At 31.1% G+C, this 21943-nt stretch overlaps 1 protein-coding gene across 2 annotated transcripts in view; it reads right to left on the bottom strand.

The window, feature by feature from the left end:
* Positions 1 to 934: 934 nt before the first annotated feature.
* Positions 935 to 21943, bottom strand: part of LOC132924622 (proton-coupled amino acid transporter-like protein pathetic) — a 39776-nt gene continuing 18767 nt past the window's right edge. Inside the window, exons 2-11 of one of the 2 annotated variants that reach the window (XM_060989034.1) lie at positions 19755 to 19963; positions 19338 to 19648; positions 16491 to 16706; positions 15837 to 15987; positions 13792 to 13913; positions 6790 to 6874; positions 5728 to 6054; positions 5038 to 5219; positions 4050 to 4387; positions 935 to 2458 (exon numbers count right to left, since the gene is read on the bottom strand). In XM_060989034.1, coding sequence (XP_060845017.1) covers positions 1941 to 2458; positions 4050 to 4387; positions 5038 to 5219; positions 5728 to 6054; positions 6790 to 6874; positions 13792 to 13913; positions 15837 to 15987; positions 16491 to 16706; positions 19338 to 19612 — 2214 coding nt within the window. In that variant the 5' untranslated portion in view covers positions 19613 to 19648; positions 19755 to 19963 and the 3' untranslated portion in view covers positions 935 to 1940. Of the gene's footprint in view, positions 2459 to 4049; positions 4388 to 5037; positions 5220 to 5727; positions 6055 to 6789; positions 6875 to 13791; positions 13914 to 15836; positions 15988 to 16490; positions 16707 to 19337; positions 19655 to 19754; positions 19964 to 21943 lie in introns of both variants that reach the window. The other variant, XM_060989033.1, reaches the window with a different exon arrangement.

The raw sequence follows: 21943 nt of genomic DNA, 5'->3' as shown, positions 1-21943 counted from the left end.
TTTTATAATTATATGATATATTCTATTGACGCGATAAGGATAAGCTTGGGCGGCGACGTTTCCGCGTATTCACGAGAGCAGCGACAATGTATCTATACATAATATATTATAATTATTATTTATTATACTGCCATTACACTATGTCACTATGCCGTGTGTATATGCAACACGCAACACGTATTACGAGTTGCAACAAATATATGTCATAACTATAATAATATTTATTGCAGAAACGTCTGTTGCTATTATAATATTATTATTCCTTGTAATTATAACTTTATCGTATGCATACCTACCTAATAATTATATATTAAAATATAAATAAGAAAAATGCGTTAAACCGTATTACTGCTGCAGCAGACGCGATGACCTGCGACTTTTTCGAATGTGTGTTATTTGTAAAAAAAAAAAAAAAAAAAATGTAATTGTGCAATATGCGTACGTATTTCACGCATACCTATATACCTAATATAGGAATAGGATCACTACCAGTCGTCGTCACGCTGGAGAACATAAAACGCGTCTATAGTACGCGAGATAATGTGACGGCGCATTATTATTACTGTTTCAGAACTATTATTTTTACAACAATAATTTATAATATTTATTTGATATACCTTATAATAAAATGGCTACAAATGGGCATATTTATTATGATTTACTGCGTCGTGTGCGATGTCTGGACGCGATGACCGTAACGGCGCGAGGACGACTGACGAGCCGATGTACTATATATTATTATTGTTATATTATATTTATATTATATTTTATATATTATTATTATATTGTGTGAATGTACATCTAATCGCACAATTATGTATAATAACCGCGCAACGCCGTTGACAGCACATCATAATAGTATTCGTATAATTGTATAATAATGGTAAGATTGCGGTAGTGAAGTCAATAATGATAATAATTAGAACAAGAAAAATAATACGCAACGATCATTGTAATAATAAATTATATAATAATACAATCAAATTTTTTTTTTTTTTTAATTAATAGTTATAATAGTATTATAATTCGTAGAGTATGAGTAACATTTACAAAATGTCGTTTATGATTTTCTGCTGAATCAACAGTGGAATAAATAATAAATTATTATAATGGGTGAAAAGCAAAAGTATAGTAATGTTTTGAATTTTAATATTACAAATAATAATAATAATAATAATAATATTAATGTATACTAATGTATATAATTACAAAATATTTTGTCGCGAACTCGCACTCGTATGTAATATTAAGCCCAACAACGTTAAGAAAAAATTAAAACTAAAAATAAATCATAATAAAATTAATATTATATTATAATATTTATAATATAATATGATACAGCGAGAAACATAAAGGCGAAAAATAATAGGGAAAAAAATGTTTGCGTTCGCAAAACTACACACTATAATACCTTATTACCTATAATAATATATTAAAATTATAAATATATATATATATATAATATATTAAAATTATATATATATATATATATATTATCATACAAACGATAGTAGTTAATAAATAGAAAAAAAAAATACTGAAAAAACAAAAATCAATATAGCAATAATAATCAAATAATATACATTGCAGGGCAGACGACGGTTCGATATAAATAATAAATATCAAAAACGTCACGGGACGTCGAAAATAAAAAGTATAGATAGAGGTATACATCGTAGGGGGGGAATTTTTTCGAAAATAAATTTTATTTTATTGCGATTAGGACAAAAATGCGTTTGGGCCAACAGTGATTAGTTATTAGTAACGGTTATGGTACAGGTAACTCTGCTCTAGCCATGCCGGGCAGGCTGCGGCGGACGGTCGGGGGCGGCTGTCGATGTAATGACGACGACGGCCGGATGAGCAGTCGTGTTGACGCGGCGGTGTATATTATTTAACGTATATATATTGTTGTTGTCTTCGCGTCCGGTGTGTCCGCTCTAATTTCCGCCGTTCACCGCTACCAGGAACGCCGATTCCGGGCCAGGTCCGATGGTGGTGGTGCCGTGAGCCGCGGCGGTGCCGTTGCCGTTGGCCGCGCGATGGCCGCCCTCGCCGCCGGACCCGTAGAACGCCACGATGTCCACGAGCGACGCGTACGTGCCGGACACCAGGGCGATGAGTGCGATCAAAACGATGGCCACGTCCTTGGCCACGGTCCAGCGGCTCATGCCCTTGCGGCGACGCGTCGACCGGCCGCTGCTCCTCCTCCGCTGCGGCTGCCGCTGCACCGCCTCCAGGTCCGTGTCGTCGTCCACCGCGTAATAGTCGCCGTCAAAGTCCAAGTCGTCCTCCGAGTCGGTCGCGTCGTCCGTGTCCTCGCCGTCCTCGTTGCCGTGGTTCCAGAACGTGGCCAGATGGATGACGGCCGGGCACATCAGTCCCAGTATGGAGAAGAACACCGCGCCGATGAGCGATATGAACGGCGCCAGGTCGGGCACCAGGGCGGCGATGAGCACTGCGAACGCATTGTTGTTGTGATATTATTATTTATTAACAACGATAATATTGTTAGGTACATGTTAGAAAAATATTTTGTTAATCACAAGTATAACTGCAGTTACAGTGTACCTACTGCTGCATGTGCACATTATACATGTCATTATAATTCGTCAATGTATATAATAATAAGTAGAGTAAATAAGACAGGTACGTTCGTGATATACTTAATTTCGTATTATAAATTTGCGTTCATAATAAACATACCTATTCATCGGTAAACATCCAAATAGCATCAAATTATACTAGTTTATTTAATATATCACGAACATGCCTTTCTTCGCCCTTTGCGCAAGCATGAATCAGAAATACGATTTTTTGGCAGATACAAAATAAAAATGTAAATGAATGTTTAATTTCTTAATTTTATCGACTTATAATTATTATTTAATTATCGTAGAGTTCGTAAAATATAATATGATTTATAAGTTATCAAATAGAAATAGTTTTTGACGATTTTAGATATAGCTGTGTTTTGTTGTTGAAATTGGATTTTATCACACCCGTCGACCATCATACTAAATAAAAAGTTGGCAACTATTACACGTATATATATACAATATATATATATATATATTTAATTCATTTACATTTTTATTTTATAAATATACACAGTGAATTAAAATATTTTTAAATACAATAATTATGAAAGACAATCTATGATATTTTCTTATGAAACCATGTTTCTTATCACTTATATAGGTGTAATATTATATACATAATTTATATGTTTTTATTTTTAATGTTGAACAATAAATACATACATATTTCATTTGTATTTACATATCTTATATATGTCATACACTGGTAGAGGGGGAGGCACATTTTGATATTTTTTAATTATATTCCTAAATGTTAAGTTTGTGTTAGCAAGGGGCCCATTTTAAAAATATAAGGTTTTTCTAAAATTTCTGATGAAAAAATTGGTAAAAATACATTTTTTTCCGTATTATTATAAAATAATAAACCTTTATAAGTACAACATTTTATATTTTAACCATTATGGTGTAAAAATACTAAAATATATGAAGTGCCATTAGTCTATATAACCCATAGCCATTTCATGAATTATTTTAAAGAACAAGAAATGTCAATTAGAATTTATTATTACGAGTATACGAATTTAAAAATGTATAAGTATGCCTGCCTTCATACATTATTATTTTTTTTTTATAAATTGTGATTATTAAAACATAATACATAAACTATATAAGTGACATTGAATTAATAATTATATCTCGTCATATTAATTATTGACAATTATAATTTATACTACTTTATGCGGTTTGCGACGATAACATAATACCCGCATATACAATAAACATAATATACTAATCGATGTATCGAACGACATGATTGTATAATAATATTACAATACGATTATACAATACAGCAATTTTATTTATTGCAGTACATCAGATTGTGCTTGTGGAGCGTTTAACAATCAGTCGTTCGAATAATCGTCTTAAAATTAGTCTAATCGTCCAGACACACATCATCACGACGTGTGCGTCCGAAATTATACATTAATAATATAGGTAGTATTTTACCGGTTCCCAGGATCATGGTGGCCCTCATCACATAGTACGCTCCATCCATGGGTTTGTCCTGCAGGTTGGATTCGATTTCGAGTTTCTTTTTCTCGTCCATAGACGTGGCACTGGTCGTGGTGACTGCGGTAGCCGTAGACATGGTGCTGCCGGCGATGGTGGTCACAGCCGCGCCGCAAGTTGTAATTTTGTTGTCCGCGGAATACATGTTGTTTTGTCGTCGCTTGCGCAGCCATGGCTCCAGTCGAGTCCACACTATCTCGCTGGGCACACAGAATTGCAGACCGTACGAGAACAGTATGGACAGTGCCACCATGATTTTCACCGACTCGGCGAACCTGTAGCATAATTAATTTAATAAATAGGTACATAGAGAATGTCCTGGTTGAGCATATGGTTTAGGTTGTTCGCGCTACACCACTGTGCTTATAGTGGCGTGGTGAAGGGATAATCGAGAGACGATTGCCTTTGAGTTTTTTGTGCGTGGTAGGTGGGTGACAATGAATACATTTTAAATGTTTAAAATACATTTTTAAATAAATATACATATACTACGCAAATGTATTTTGCATATTTTAAACGCTATAGTATATAAATAATATATTTGTATAATACTTTATAATTTTTTTGTATTTTCATTACATATTTAAAAAGAAAATGATGGGTTTGACATGAAATAGTATGATAATGTTTTAATATAAAAGTTTATTCTGCAGCATAATTTCTACAGAAATACAAGTTTTTCATAATATAGGTACGTGTTCATTTACAGTTTTGATATTTTACGCATACCTACTTTATATTAGCATAACCATTAAAGCTATATAGGTACAGATTTAAATGTACCTATTTAGTTTAACGTCATTATGCATTCGCATATTTTGAACGTTTTAGTACATATTTCCTTATTTATTTGCGCGCATAAGTGCACGCATATCTCGTGGTATTTTAGTGCATTGTGTAGCGCTGCGATTGCAGTTATACGTACAGATCGTTGGGCAGATTGAGAGTGATCGATCCGTCAGTGGCGTCACCGAAACGCAAATAGCCAAGGAATCCGGCGACCGAATACAGACACACGACCAGCGTCATGGCGGCGTTCAGAACTCCACAAGGACGAGCCGTGAGGAACCGCTGTGGATGGCGCATCGAGTTCTCGATCGGGAGTACCTGCAAAATTCGTGTTGTGTACTCGTGTTTATACTATATTATTTTATAAGTTTAACCGCGGTTATGGTTTTATTCGATATAAGAATGCAATTCACCGTATATAATACGTTTATATTTATGTTTTTTAGATGTACACATATAAACTATATATATAGTTAAAGTTTCAGATCGAAATTAAAATTTGATTTCTCATCACGGCTATATCGTAAAGTATATATAATATATATGTGCCTATATGTTGTATACAAATTCGGAGTTAAGAAGTATAAAATTTGAATTTGGCTCGTATAGTAGATATATAAGGACTTCTGCTGATGAAATGCATCAGAATTTCGTGATGAAAGTGATTTACATACAAATGATGATGACACTATATAATATGTAGGTAGTCATAATAATAAATAGTAATATTTTCGACTAGGCATATTATAAGTGGGTAGTTTGACAGTTTAACGGTTATCGCATAAATAGTTAGGTCATGCACTCGAACCGGGATAGATGTACTCACGGTGCCGATGCCCTCCATGGCGAACAGGACTGTGGCGAAGAACAGGGGCATGTGGCCTACGGGGGCGATCCACGGACGGGATCCGATGTCGGGCAGCGGTACGGCAGCCGTCAGGGCACTCTCGTCGGCGAACAGGCTGACGCCGGTCACCACCCACGACATGGTACATCCCAAACCGACCAGTATGAACGCAGTGGCTATGGCCGAGAACGGGACCAACAGTCGGAGCGAACGGACGATGCCAAGCGGCACCAGCGGAATGGCCAGGCTGAGGATCCAGGCGCGGACGGGCATGTGCCATTCCGGCGCAGTGTGCGTGTCGGCAACCTGTGTGCGGTCGAAAAAAAAACCACGAAATAAACATTACATTATAACATAACACTGTGCAGTTGTGCACGTGTGTATACTGAGCGAACGGTATCGAACTCAGTTAGATCTGCAAACACGTATATGACGTGTACCGTGTGTCGAGACTGTGTTATTATGCTCGCGCGCGAATGTGTAAAATATATGTAGATATATAGTGTAGTAGGTATAAGATACCGTGTGAAGCAGGATTCTGGGAGAGAGGTCCTCAAATTATTAAAGTATAAATGATTCTTTTAAAAGTTTCAAAATGGTCCGTAATAGGATATACCGGCTAAGTACAATTTATTAATAAATTGTCATTTCACTATGCGATTTTTGGTAAATATTACAGAATTAATAAAATATCTAATGAAACAATTATAAATGATTATGGCCGACATATTGATATTGTACAGTTAATAAGTCAACTACAGAGTACGGGAAAATAGGGTAAAATACATATTGATATATGACGTGTACCGTGATATTATTTATTTGCTTTTTGAAAAATATCCGATATCCTATATTATATTCTGACAAAATATGACAGGTGACGGTTATTGGAAATAATCGCGTTGGGGATTTAGGCGATGGCTTTGGCCCGAGTGATTCGGCAAGTTATTGAACACTCCCAAAAATAATTGTTCTTAAGATCCACCTATGGCCTATTGTGTGTGTGTGTGTGTTACTCGTGATTGTCGCCATGTATATTACCTGCTTGAATGATGCAGCAACGAGCACTACGTATACGGTGTTACCAAAATAATACGTGCAGAACAGGGCAGCGTTGACAAATTCTCTGCGTATGGTGGTAAATGCAGTTCGAAGACGATCCCAATTCGTTATTGAAAGGGGCGCGTGAAAATATAAACAAAAAATTAAAAAACATATTAGTAAATTAGTTTTATTAGGTGCCTACCTACAGAATGGCATTTCATGATACCACCACAATATTGAAAACTCGTATTATATTTAAATATTTCTCCGCGTTACCCTATAATATAAGGTGTAACAAGACTATTTGACAAACTTCCATTAGAAATGTTACTATATTTGTTACATAGTTGATATATACGATACGTATTGTGCTGTAATCGCATTTATTGGCAAAACAATTTTGTCGTTCAAATCCGTACAATTTTGTATATCGATTTCGCATAGTTTTCCCAAACTCAAACCATTCGATATCACGCACACTATTATGTACCAATAACGCACAAATTCATCTAAAATTATATTGTTGTTTAGAACCGTACACAATAGTTATCATATTTAATCAGTTATAAATTCATACTTTATTTTATCGTATTATGTATTAAATTATTTTTAATTAATATTGAAATTATGAAATCTCATGTAGGTATTGAATTATTTTTACAAAAATTTGTTTAATAACGATAAATGTTTAATTTTTAATCATCAATTAATTCTATGCGGTTTTGAATTATTGACCTTCCAAATTTCCTCTTTTAACAATAGAAAAAAATTGTGCGGTATTGAACGATCTAAAATGTGTGGTTATGACTGGTAAGTTTGCAGTTTTGAACGACGCCTGCATTTTGGTAAAAACAAAAACTATCTTTATAAATTATTATTATTGACCAATTTCAACAAATTTCTAACAAGTATTTTTACTTAGAACGACAAAAACGCGTTCAACAACATTATTAGAATCTAACACTTTTAATTGTCTGTAAATAATCGCTTTCTCTCTACAAAATAAATTAAGAGTGTTTTGTTTTAATTATAATAAATGCAAACATATTGTACTATATCCACGAATATTTTAAAATGTTATAAAATACAGTGAAATACTCCATATTATAACTAATATAAGATACTCAAAATTCGAGAAAAATTGTTTAAACATTGAATCGATATTTTATCAATCCTGAAAGTAATAAGTAAAGAATATATGAATTCATAAATAGTTAATACATCTGCATGTTACATTCTTACAACTACATTTCGTGAGTATGAACTATTAGTGTGTGGTGTATATATATATATATATATATTAAAATAAAACAGCATTTATAGAATTTGTGACTACATAAATATTACCTAATATAAAAAATGTTTAAATTTACTACGATTGATGGTTGCTTATATACATTTATTCCAATTTCAGTCTATATTACAGCTAATAGACTTTTTATAAAATATAAACTGTCGTTTAATATAAGAATGTATTTTATATATTTGAATATTTACCTATAATAGGACTTTTTTATATTATATTATGGTATAGACATTTTGTCGAGCTCAACTTTCTTTTAATACTAATTTATTCCTCTGTGGTTTATCAAGGTTTGCACCTCTACCAAAACCAGATTTACTAATGACGATATTATTATTATATCCGGCAAGAGGAAATATACTATATTATACTATTACTATACCTTTTGTCCTATTAAAGAATATACACAAATACACAATCTGCGTTAAATTTATATACATTGTCTAACGACATCGATACCATTGTAGTACATATTATGGGAGATTATTTTATATTTGATCGTTTGTAAAAGGTCATGCCTTAAAATATTTTGGATATAGTATTTCTTCATAAAAGGTTATATGAGTGTTATGACATTTTGTTATTGATTTATATTGTTATGATCACCAAATAGTATGTGCAAACAATCAACAATCTATAATAATATTATGTCGTTACAATTATTACTGAATATTATATTTAACTATTATTATGTTGTCCGTACAGACGCATATTTTGAGAGAATAAAACACTTATAAGAAAATATAATATTATCATATTAGCATACTCAATATAAATTGAACTCTTTAGTAGGAATTGGTTATCCGTTTGCCTATCATTGTTTGTATTTGACCTCTATATAAATTATTATTTCCTATATGAAAGAATATAATAAAAAAATATATTTTTAATTTAGTCAAAACCCAAACTTTTAATGCTTATAAACCAAATTTAAAACTTATAGTTCTCACATTTTTCGGAAATATTCAGATTGGATTAACATTTTTATACCTACCAATATTTAAGGTGATTTAATTGTAATAAGAAAAATTTAAAACTACCTAATAACCGTAGTTTTATTACTTAGTTAAAAATTTATAAGTACTATAGTATAATATTCAATATTAATATTAAAATGGAAAATTTGATAACATAATTACTTAGAAAAAGAATCATTTTTAAAAGGTTTGTATTAAACTTAAAAATTGTTAAAATGTCGTTTCTATATTATTATTTTAATAATGAAATATTATTCTATAAATGGACTAAACCACTAAGATTATTATTGTTTGAATAACAAACGTGATATGAGTTTTGCAAAGTTGTTCGTAATTTTTATGTAAATTTTTATAAAATTATGAATATACGTATTTAAAATTTCAAAAATTATATCTAAAGAATCATGTATTGTAATCAATTTAAAATTTATTGATAATACTACTTTCATGAGAAGTTTTTGAAGTTTTTACTAATTTGTACATTTTTAAATATGTACATTTATAAAATTATAACTAGAACTATACAAAAAACACACACCTAATAATTTAAGATAGGTATGTAACTTATATAGATTCTGAGCGAGACATTGAACAACTCATGATACTGATTTAATAAATAATTATTTCATTGTTTGATACTGAATATTATTGATATTTATAACATGTTTGCTTATAAATCTGATCCTTACTATAATTTCAATAATAGATAGCCAAACACAATGCCGTATGCGGTATGCCCATTAAGCTTGTCGATAACTAGTATTAATAAACAAATCAAAATGTATTGTAATAATTTCAGCGATGTCTTACGATTTTAATAAATTAATATGATGTGTTATTTTACATACACTAACATGTTAGCTTTTAATTACAGAATAAAGTGTAAAATACCAGTAATAAATTAATTTTTATCATAAGATTAAGTTATAATTTGAATAAACTATGTATGTTATTACATAAGTACCTATATATAATGTAATTATCTATATTTGGTTTTGTGTATATATGATATCGTATATTTATTTATGTAAGTAGGTGTATCGAGTGTACAAATATTTTATTATGTAATGACAATTAATAATGGAAATTAATAGAATTACTAATTATCTGATGATAATTTATTATAATTCTTTACCTATGTATAATAGAATAAACAAATACTAAAGTTGTTGACTATTCTAATAATTTATTTCAATATATAAATAATTTATAAATTTCATAATAATAATTATAATGCACCCGTAATAGTATATATTATAATATAACCTATATTGTGTTATAAAATTTAAAATTTAACTTCATTTTAACTTATTTTTAAAAATTGTTCTTATAATTATGATACTGTATAGTTTAATATAATTTTTATTACTTCAATTTTTTTTAACGCGGATAAATATATGCAGCAATGTAAATATTCTATTTTTTTTTATATTTATTTATAGATTTACTAAAGTTAGAATATCTTTAGCCCTTAATTTCCGGAGGTTTAATATTCTTACATTATATATTATTAAACTATAATCAAGCGTTTAGCGTAAGTAACGTACTTTGAGCGTTTTACAAATTAAAAATTAAAACTAATGTACCTAATTTAAAAATAAGTATAAACAAATCTAATACCATAACATTCAACAGCCAAATAAGAATGAATATCTTGAATGCAAGCATATAATTTTTATATATTTTACTGTTAAATTTAAAAAGAAACTAAATTATAAAATAATTGAACACAAATAATAGCTTTCAGGACTCGTAAAATTTAATGATCTTCAATAAAATCTATTATAAATCTAGAGTAAAATATTTTAGAACCAACATAAATTATACAGATATTAAAATACAAATGAAAAAATATCTACTATAATGACTTTCTCCGTTATTTTTCATCTTTATATTCTTCAAAAATAATTGTTTAAAATGTAGGTATTATTTTAATTTACTCAAATTTAAATTAAATGTAGGTCACTATAATTAGGTACATTAATCGCTAATATTCGTAAAATGTTAAACGTACAGTAACATATAGGTGTTTAATATAAATTATGTATTTATTTATAGTATTATATATTACAGTAGGCATACTAATACTGTTATATTTCTATGTAGGGGCTGTCCTAGGAGAGGGGTGCAAGGCCTCACGTTATTTATTTAGATTTGGGGCCTCTCATTCGAAAAAAAAATAGGAAAATGTATTTATATTATTTTATAACATTTAAAATTGTATTCTTCGTGTACAAATAGCGAAGCAATTTCTTAGAAATAAAGTGGCGATAAACTTAATATGTAATTAATAAATAACTTTCGTGATCAAGCATAAATGCATAATATATAGCAATGGGTCAAATAGTTTTACAAAACAAAGAGATACAATAATACTTTCAGCATAACGTTCAGTTTCTATTGGTCCTTGTAATTTACTTAAAGCCAAATTTATTTGTTTTTTTTTTTAAGATAATATATCATATACCATAAGTATTGTTCATATCAGCTGCTATGATTCTTTCGGAGTATTTCAAAGTCTAAAATCTGGCTAAAAATTAAACATTTTTCTGTGGTTCATTAGTTTTAAATCAATCAATATGAACAAAAAGAAAGTTAATATTTTAAACTTTTTATTGACGTATTTAGTAAATTGAAATTTATATTAGATTTCATAATTATTTTTGTCCTGGATCTCGCAATCTTCAAGAATAGCTCTATATTTCCATGGCAATATAATCTATTATAAAGATAAGAAATTTATACATTTTTTTATTAGAAATAACTCATTACCTATAAAATTTAACACAAAAAATTTGTATATCTATCGATTTAGTAAGTTAGTTGCAAACAAGTATACACATTTATCATTAGACATTAGTGATCATGATTCATTACTCACTATTATATAATGTTTGGATAAGAGTATAAGACATAATTATACATCTATACATAATAATATGTTTTTGGTATTTTGTAAAGACTGAAGGACAACGATAAATTTGATCAAACTTATATAATTTACGTAATACTGTTAAAACAAGAGTGTAGCATGTAACAAAACTTACCAGCTCATATTGTACGTGCTTGTTGTCAGTTATCTGTGATCATATAAATTAAAGTACTGTGTCATTGAGATCAATAATTCTGATCTACCAAATCAGACAATCACGTTTACCCAAAATAACAACTACAATACACACGCTGAGAAAAATTTAATAACATTTTTAATTACCGAAATCTATGTTATTAAATTTTTCTCTAGTCATATTATAACCGTTGAAAGTACAATCATCAGCCTCTGTCAACCAAACCAAAAACAACCTTCACATTTCACACACAAAACATCCAGAATATGCCTGGAAAATAATCCGAAACCATACCATGATAACACGCTATGGTCCGGAAGTCGTTAACGTATCGCTATTGTTCATTTTAACTTTTTTTATTCTACAATTTTGCTTATCGTTTTATTTTTCATTCACATTATAAGATGAATAGATTACAATTAGTTGAATCTAAACACGAGAAACCATACGGTAATTGTATTTTTAAATTGGATTTTAAAACCTAAACATTAATGATATAATTTGGATGTGCCTAAGTATTAAAATATTATGTCTCAATAAAAACATTAAAAACAAATAAAATATGACTAAGATATTCTGGATATTCAATCAGTTTTAATTTATTTGTTTTTAATTATAATATGATATATTATTATAAATGGATAATTAATATTTAAGAAACTGATAAATGATTATATTATTAAAACCAATATAATATAGTTACAGCTATAATATATAAGAATTTTAGATGTTGGTAAGCAGATTGGACGTATAACGAAAAAATAAAACGATACGCAACAATATAGTTATAGTATATAATATAACATGAATAAAGATATAAAAATATATAACGTTAAAGTGCTTTAATATTGTTATTAATTATGATGTTTATTGACGATATGCAAACAAAGTACGATTTTTTTAGGAAAGTATAAAACTATAAACAATATAATACACCAGCACGCATGATTTATATTAATTCTAATATTTTGCTGTCCCATATTTTATTTCTTATATATTTTAATTACGTAATATTAATATATATATATTAATTGGTCTTGGTCGGTTAGTTAGTATATATGGTATACTTATTGTGATCATCTACATTGTGAGCTCTTATTTATATATTTTATGAATGTTTTCATAAAAAAAATAATCATTACCCATAAATTTTATTTTATTATAAATAAAAGTTATATTTCCAAAAAAATAAATAAAAGAAACTATTTTGTTACCGCTGTATAAGTAAATTATATAAGTTAAACTGTAATACAAAATATAGTTCACTACCACAGTGTAAAATACAACTGACATCGCGACTAATAATATTATAATATCGTTGTGGCGCGGCGACTGCAGTGATCAGTCACTATATATAGGTATTATAGATTTATAAAGATATTAAATTTTGTCTAACACCCGCCAATAAGAGCTTGTGAAGAGGTTTATAAAATCACTGGTTTCTAACCTCGTGGACCGTGACCATAATAATAATCAAACGGAGAACTATAAATTATTATATTATAGTATTATAATAATAATATGTTTATCTATAATAGTAAAAATCCGTAATCGAGGGTCACAAAATAAAAAATTATATATATTTAATAATGATAATAATAATAAAATAATTAAGTCGGAAACCACTGAATTAAATAAACATATAGCGTACCTGGCGAATGGGGCCCAGGCACGGAATCGGCGCGGGCCAGTGCTGAACGCGGCTGCGGCGGTTTCGGCAAACCCGAGGGCCGGGCGACGGGTGCGGCGGGCTAGCGCTTGCGAACACAACACCTGAAAAACAGTTGTTAGTTTAGTTAAGTATGTGATTGCGAGACGTAAAAGTAATAATCATAACTAAGACTAAACCGCAAAAGAACCATACATATATATATATATAATATATATTTGGCTAGTATAATAAACATAAAATAATATTGTCATATAATTATAATTATAATACAGTGGAAACAATTACCAGATATATCATTATGAATATAATATCGGACGAACGGCCTCGAGTTTACGATTTTTTTTACAAAACTTTTTACAAAATATTTCCGGATTATTTTTTTTTTAATCTATTACTATTTCCATTTATATTCTATGTATTTTAAGAGAACATAATATTCATAATAATATACTCACAAATTTATGTCTCACACGCACATACGTTATAATATATTATATTTACGTTCCGCATTTCTAATACAGACATAATACAGTTATTAACTTTCATAGTAGAGCAAATTTACATATTACCAAACTTAAAGATGATAACATTATCATCCGTATATGTCAGTTTTTTAAACGAATTTCAAGTAGATAAAATATAATAATTTAAAAATTACTTTTTTCGTGATTTTAAATCAAATTTAAATAATGTGATACAAGTCAAATTTATTCCAATATCAAAAATAAAAAAATTGCTGTATTGACGGAATGTAAATATTGCAAATCATACGTATTTTGTATTAGGTACGATAGAAACCACGAATGCGTCCTTAATCTCCACAATGAAATGTTAGAATCGTGATTTAATATCTGACCTTAGGTATATTATATTATTTCATACTAAATTAATTTTAATTTCAATTTATTAAAATATCTTAAATTATAAGTTGAGTGATGAATATGGTATTATAATATGAAGAAATAATTATTTTTTATGATAATTTAAAAATAAACCGTAGAAATACTTGACATTTTCACAAAATATTTAAATTAGAATTTTTTAGGCATAATATTATAAAATTTCGAGCTATTTATTGATGTTTGAAACGTTCCACTTTTTTTTTTAAATATATTAATAAGATAGAAACATTTCAGTCAAAAAAAAATAATTAATCAAAAATCTTAAAATTTAATTACAAATTTCTTGATAAGTTGTAAAAAAATTAAAAAAAAATTGAAAATATTTAGTCAGATCATGTAATTTGTTATAAGTGTTTTATAAGTTCAAATTTTGACAAAATTCGTTAAAATCATCACGATAATTTATTACCTAATTAGTTAGTAGTTCGTTGTTATAATTCAATAAAAATTAACAATAGAACATTGAAACATTCCACTATTACTTTAAAAAAATTATAATTTTCTATCTGCAATACTGCAATTTTGTTATAAACCCAATTGCATCGCTCTTCACAAGGCACTTCGGTATTAGCCAACAATAATATATAATATTATATAAATAAATGTTGTATTTTTGGTAAAAATTACTTCAACTTGACAACCTACCTTGATAACTTATACAATAGAATACATTTCTAATAGTAATATAGATATAAGATAGGTATTAAATATAAATAAATTATTAAATAGCATCATTAAAACTATGAGTACCTATATACTAACACACGCCTTCGTTCAGAATAATTGTTTGTATATTCAAAAATTTATAATTGCCATTTTCTCAAATATTATAGTATAATATATTGTATACAATTATTAACTAGGTTTAGAAAAAATATATTAGAACCATGATTTTAAGAAAACACATTGTATAATATAGTGACTCGATTAATTTATATTGATACTATATAATAAGACTATACGGAAAATGGTGACTCGGGTGACTCCATATTTCCGATGACACGAACGGTGGCGTTTTTATAAAAATACGGTTTAATTAAAGTAAGGGCAACATGATGGTTTTGAAAAAATACATAATAACAATATGATAATAAAACAATATAATTTTTTCATACGACTCACCAGAAGGTAGATGCAATGCGTGCAAAGTGCTCCGATGGCTGCCGTACCGACAAGTCCGAAAATGAGTCCACCATTTTTGAATGCGTTTGGCATGGCGAGGATTCCACTGCCAAGACTGCTCTTAATAAGATGTAATAAGGCACCGCTGTCACTAAATGTTGATTATGTAGATATAATATAATGTTCGATGGTGGTCAGGAAAGGGTGAAACATTCAAAAACAAAAAAATATATTATAAAATATTAATTACAGGAAAATGAAAATATGGTGTGGTGCACGGGGAGATCTTTTATATAATATATATTTAATTATACAGGTACTATTATAAACCGTTTAGATGTGAAAACCGATAGATCTGCGAGGCCTTTGCGAGAGACCACCGCCACGCCTATTTGTGCTATGCGGCATATATATGTATTATACTATACGTTGAATAACAGCGTATACAAATGCACTTATAAGTGCACTATATAAACGCTTTTGCCCGCAAACAATAGACCCTGCGCGCGGCCTTTCGCGGTTTATAATAATAATATAGTATAATTTCAAATAATTTCTGTAGGTATCGTAAGTACCGCGGTAAAACATGAAAACGCACAACCATTTAATGTACGCAAACGTTTTCTTATAATATTATATCATATGTATACGTACGTGGTCGCCTTGGCCTTGTCCCGCATCTGGAACGGGTCGTAACGCGGCAGCTTCTTGCCGCCTTTGCGACGGCGTCCGCCAACCGTTCCGTTGCCATCGGCTTTTGTGCCGTTTCCGCCCGATATGATGTACGACGTAGCAGTCGCGGTCCCGTCGCCGACGCTTCCGCTGTTGCTGCTGTTGCTGCCGCTGCTCGAATATTCGGTCAGCTTCATACTGTAATCGTAATCAGCAGTCATTTTGTGGTCGTTGTCGATGGTGTTGTTGTTGTTTTTGTTGTTGTTTGCAGCGGTGACGGCGATACAACGCGACGATACGCATTGGCACACACGAAGACGGGACACGTAGTTTTTATTCGGTACGTGTAAGCACAATGAACGACCGGCGAACAATGAATGACCGTACGCCGCACAAAGACGATGGCAGTTTTGACGATGATTAGCGTCGCACAGAGAGAGATGGATGTGGCCCCGGAGAACGTGAAAAAAAAAACCCAATTCGATTACAATAATGTAGGTAATATTATTATTATTATTATTATTTCATCACGTACGCCCTCACGCGGCATATGCATACATCACATCATCCGCAAATTCGTTGTCGTAGTCTTATGTGCTAATAATATATATTAACCGAATGTATATAATTGTATATATTAAAATGTATAATATAATGACAGGTACTGTACGTCGATGGTAATTATTATCGCGAGTACCTACCTACAGGCTACGGGTACCTATAACCTCCCATGTGATGTTTACCTACGTGTCGTGTCGTATACGATTACTGGTGTTTATACGACGTATAAAAAAATCTGCAAACGTTTCCGTTTGATGCCTGGACGGACGGCTGGCCGTCAGAATATGTTTCGCCCGCACGACAACCGAGGCAATATATCGGAAAGCTCCGCAGTTCTTACGGAAATCGTGTAGGTAGGTAATGCAATATTTACAGGTAGGTACCTAACCTACGTTTTGTGCATGGACAGTTTTGTATGGGAATGGTACATACGTGTTGTAATAAACACGGATGTACGGTGCAACCGCGTCGAGCAAGAAGGGTTGGACTCAGCGCAGAACGAAAACCATATAACCAGACCATTACCAGCAAACTATTTTCGACAAGCTTACCATACGCACAATATATAGTATACGAGTAGGTAGGGGATAAATAGTTATAGACATAGGCACGCGCATAGTTTTGTAACGATAGTTAAGTACATTATGGTGCATACACATCGACATAATATGCGAATGCATTAGCGAGTTGTGTGAAAAACGCGCGGACGCGGGAGCAAAAGAATGTCACGTGTCTCGGAGAAACATGCGACGTTTTCCGCGCACCGATGCACTATTTAATTCTCGCCGAACTTAAAACGGGTAATAATTAACATTATTGAAATCGCTATAATGTTTACACGCGTTTAATGGTATATAGCACATACCTACACACGTATAACCGGTGCCTGTCCGTAAATTGTACGATTCTAATGTGTATATCGTAATAATATTGTTATTATGCACAATTTATACATGTTATAATTATAATGTGTTTACGAGATTATAACGCACATACAAACCACTCTCACACTGGCGCACGCACGTTACATTAACAAATTAACTCCGTTGTTCGTATATCATTATCAGTAAAATGATGATAGTACGCGTATATGTGTATAATATAATATTATATACGATATGAGAAGAGATTAAAATTAAATGTAATAGAAAGTACTACGCGTGAGAATTCATTAGCAATTAATCTCGTCGCATTGCCAAGTGATTCGCGTGATGATTTACCAAAGAAATTTCGATGATTAGGTATAAAACTCTGGTGTGTATGCGTATGTGCATTTTTTGAATAATTCGGAATACGGGCAAAATGCACCGACACCGATGGCGCCGTCGGTATGCAGTCCAACGCAGTGACCGGCTGATTGACGAATCGTGAGATCAAACCTACGCAGGTTTTTAATTACATTTTATTTCGGACGTGTTCATCGGAATTTTGATAATTTCATTTAATCGCGTTCGAATTCGAACATAATACCGTATTGCGACTTGCGGGACGAGTTTTACGACTATTATTCAGTGATATGTTATTAACAACAGGTATCTAGGTGTACCATGTTTAACAATATCAGTTTCGAAATAATAAATTGAACGCATCGAAAAAAGTACGACGCAGTATCCGAAAAAGGTGGACGGGTGGAACGGATCGTGGCCGTGTGTGGTGGGTAGTTGGAAGAATGTATCCCTCATACCACCCAACACGACAGACCGCACCAGGAAATCGTTTTTACAATAAAAACGACAGCCACAGGTGGCCTTCACCACATGGGGATGAAGCTACGATACAAATTGAAAAATGAATCGAGTTGACTTCATGCGATCAACAGAAAACATACATAATATACACTACAATGTATATTGTATACACGTGAAATACACATTGTTGGGATGAAATAATATAGTTGTATAATATTATGATTGCTGATGTAATAAAGTAAAAACGTACTGCGTAGTACGCACACAATAACCGACGTTGTAACATTAGACAGTTTACGCGGCTTCAGTTGCCGTTGAAAGAAATTTCCGAACGATGATATCGATTGGTGGAAAACGTTATCGAAAACCGGCTATATTAAACGATATAGTGTATATTATGTAATTAATAAACATATTTAATGTATACGTTTATTCCGCATCAAATGATTATTAATCAAAAATTATTATTATTATTTTATACCGGACTACTTTATAAATTATATGCTAAAATTATTCCATTTACTAGAATACAGCTATAATATTGTTATAATTGACAAATATGAAAAGTATAGGTACTCACGTAGACGATGTAGTTGATCCTTCGTTGGCAGCGGGGTTGCCGCTCGTCACCATCAGTCCTAGGGTTGCTGGAATGTCTATTGAATAAGTGGACGCATTGCGCTTGTAGTGTTGTTGGGGTGTTTTTGATTGTGTCTGTGATGAATTATTAGGTAAACTGCCGCCAGAACCACCGCTTAACCTAGCATTTGTCTGGGGCTGATCGCTGCCCATCGATGGCGCCCGTGGACTCCAATCTTCTACGTCATCCGTTAACACTGCTGCCGGGTTATCCATTTTGATGATACCGTGGCTAGATGTTCTGGTGACGAACTGTACCTTCAATATCAAAATTCGTTATAGTGACAGCTCTACAAATGCTTTTAGTCGAAAAGATAGATATGTTTTTTTGTTTGTTGATTATTTTCAACAATAATACCTGTTGACTCAATGATCACTGTTGAAATTGCGGGGATAATATCTTCTTGTGGTGAACGTGACTAGGCCCGCTGTTTGGTGTTAGTGTGGTTTATGGTTGATGATAAATGATGGGATGAATTCGATGACACCGTAATAAACTACAGGTAGCTGCAGTCAGCACGTAATATTGTTGTCGCCTTTGTCGTTTGGTATAGTTCTCTAAATACGCTGAAACAATTGATTTCTTAATTTATCTTATTCAATATTACCGCTCTTTACGCAGTAAATTATTTCAACTAGGTTAAGATAGATTTGTAAAATCACAAGCGGCACAGAATTTACATCTGGTTTGGGATCCAAAACGGAAATTCACTAGAAGTGATCAATTTTTAACAGATATACATTTGTATACGGAATCAATGGTACAATGCGTGATTTCAACACTACAATAGGTACGCTATTTTAAACAGTACAAAAGGCGATGTTGTCGTTTGGTACTGCGCATTTTCGAAATGCACGATAATGGCGCCCCCCGATACTTATTCAATGGTGAAACACGTGATGAATGTAGGGACTAAAGCAACGATTTGACGCGTCAGTGGGTAGGCTCATTGACCGTCGGTGGGTGCGGAGTGGATCGGACCGGAGACATTGAATTTATATTGCTGGGTTCTATCGACGTTTTACAAATCCAAGTACATATAATCCTCCTTCGAGCACGCCAAATTGTAAGAGAATAATACACTTATACGTGCATTTTAGTATGCTATATCTACACGCATTCCAGAGAATACCTATATTGTAAATACAATTGTATTTGTAAGTCCTCGACCACCACGCAGTTACTCAGCTAATCGTTTTGAGAGGAAATTGAGTGACCAAATAGTTAGGAATGGAATTCGACCGTTAACGTAGTATATTATACTATACTATACAATACAATACAATACAAATATTTCCGGACGTCTTTGACAGTGAAAAACACTTTTAAACACACTAACTTAAAAGAGCGTAGGAATTTACGACAAAAAAATACTATAAAAAACAATTATAACTCGCCATTTACCTATAATATCTAATAAAACTTACTTACAGTTTCTTAAATACCTACGTCTCTATATTTCATGTTTAAATCCGAAAAAAATATATTACTTTTAACGTTGTTATAGCAGCTATAGACTAGAGCGATTATATTATATACAATTAATAAATGTTTATTTATACTTTCCACTGCTAAACTTATAACAGTAGGTATACTAAAATATAGTCTAAGCCTACAACTTCTCTGTCCTCACTATACAGCTATATAGAAATATAGTTATTTTGTATGAATAGTTGAATACTTGAATCGAACAAGATTTACTGTAATATATTATATTTTATATATTGCATAGAATACGAGTAAACGGACTTGTGCAGTCAAGAAAAAACCATAACAATTTTTCATTCGGTCACGTTAATTTTTAAATATTAATTATATACGTACATTGTAATCGTACGTAATCTGCGTAATTATTAGCGATGTCAACTGAACGAAATGAGAACTATAAACCAATAAGAGGGTTCGTTACAATATATTTATAGACTGCCGTTTTTTATAATTTAAACAATTGCCATATGGATGAAAAATAATTGCCTAAAAGATAACAGCTACCATGACCCACAATAACAATTTACTCACATTGTAATGCTTTTTAATTTAATTATGCCGAACATTTATACACGTTTCAATCTAATATTTTTATCGAGTTTTTTTTTACGTAACCGTAACACTAACATAGTAACATACAATTTAAATGAAAATAATTGGTTTCTTATGAGATAAGATAAGACTTCATCAATATTATCGTGTAAGGTACGATTTTAATTAGAAATAAAAAACGTATCAGTATGTACCGGAAACATTAAATAACATTTTTATAGTGGATCATATTATTCCTATTAAATATTATTTTATCAGTAAACTAAAATCATTAAAAAAAAAAATCAAAATCAAAAACTTTAATATTATTGATGTTAATTTCAAGACAAATTTAATTTATATCAGCCATAGCCTTATATAAAAACCGTTACATAAACTGATAAACCTAATTAAAAATAAAACGTAATTTAAAAATGATTAATGATCAAAATAAGTAATTTCAATATGTACTGACTACTAGAATCTCTATTTATATTAGATACATCAAAACATTGGATGTATTTAAT

The sequence above is a fragment of the Rhopalosiphum padi genome, chromosome 3 (genome assembly GCF_020882245.1).
Source record: "Rhopalosiphum padi isolate XX-2018 chromosome 3, ASM2088224v1, whole genome shotgun sequence".
Classification (NCBI taxonomy): Eukaryota; Metazoa; Arthropoda; class Insecta; order Hemiptera; family Aphididae; genus Rhopalosiphum; species Rhopalosiphum padi.
Note: the sequence above shows the minus strand (reverse complement) of the source record. Positions and strands in the feature narration are given on the sequence as shown.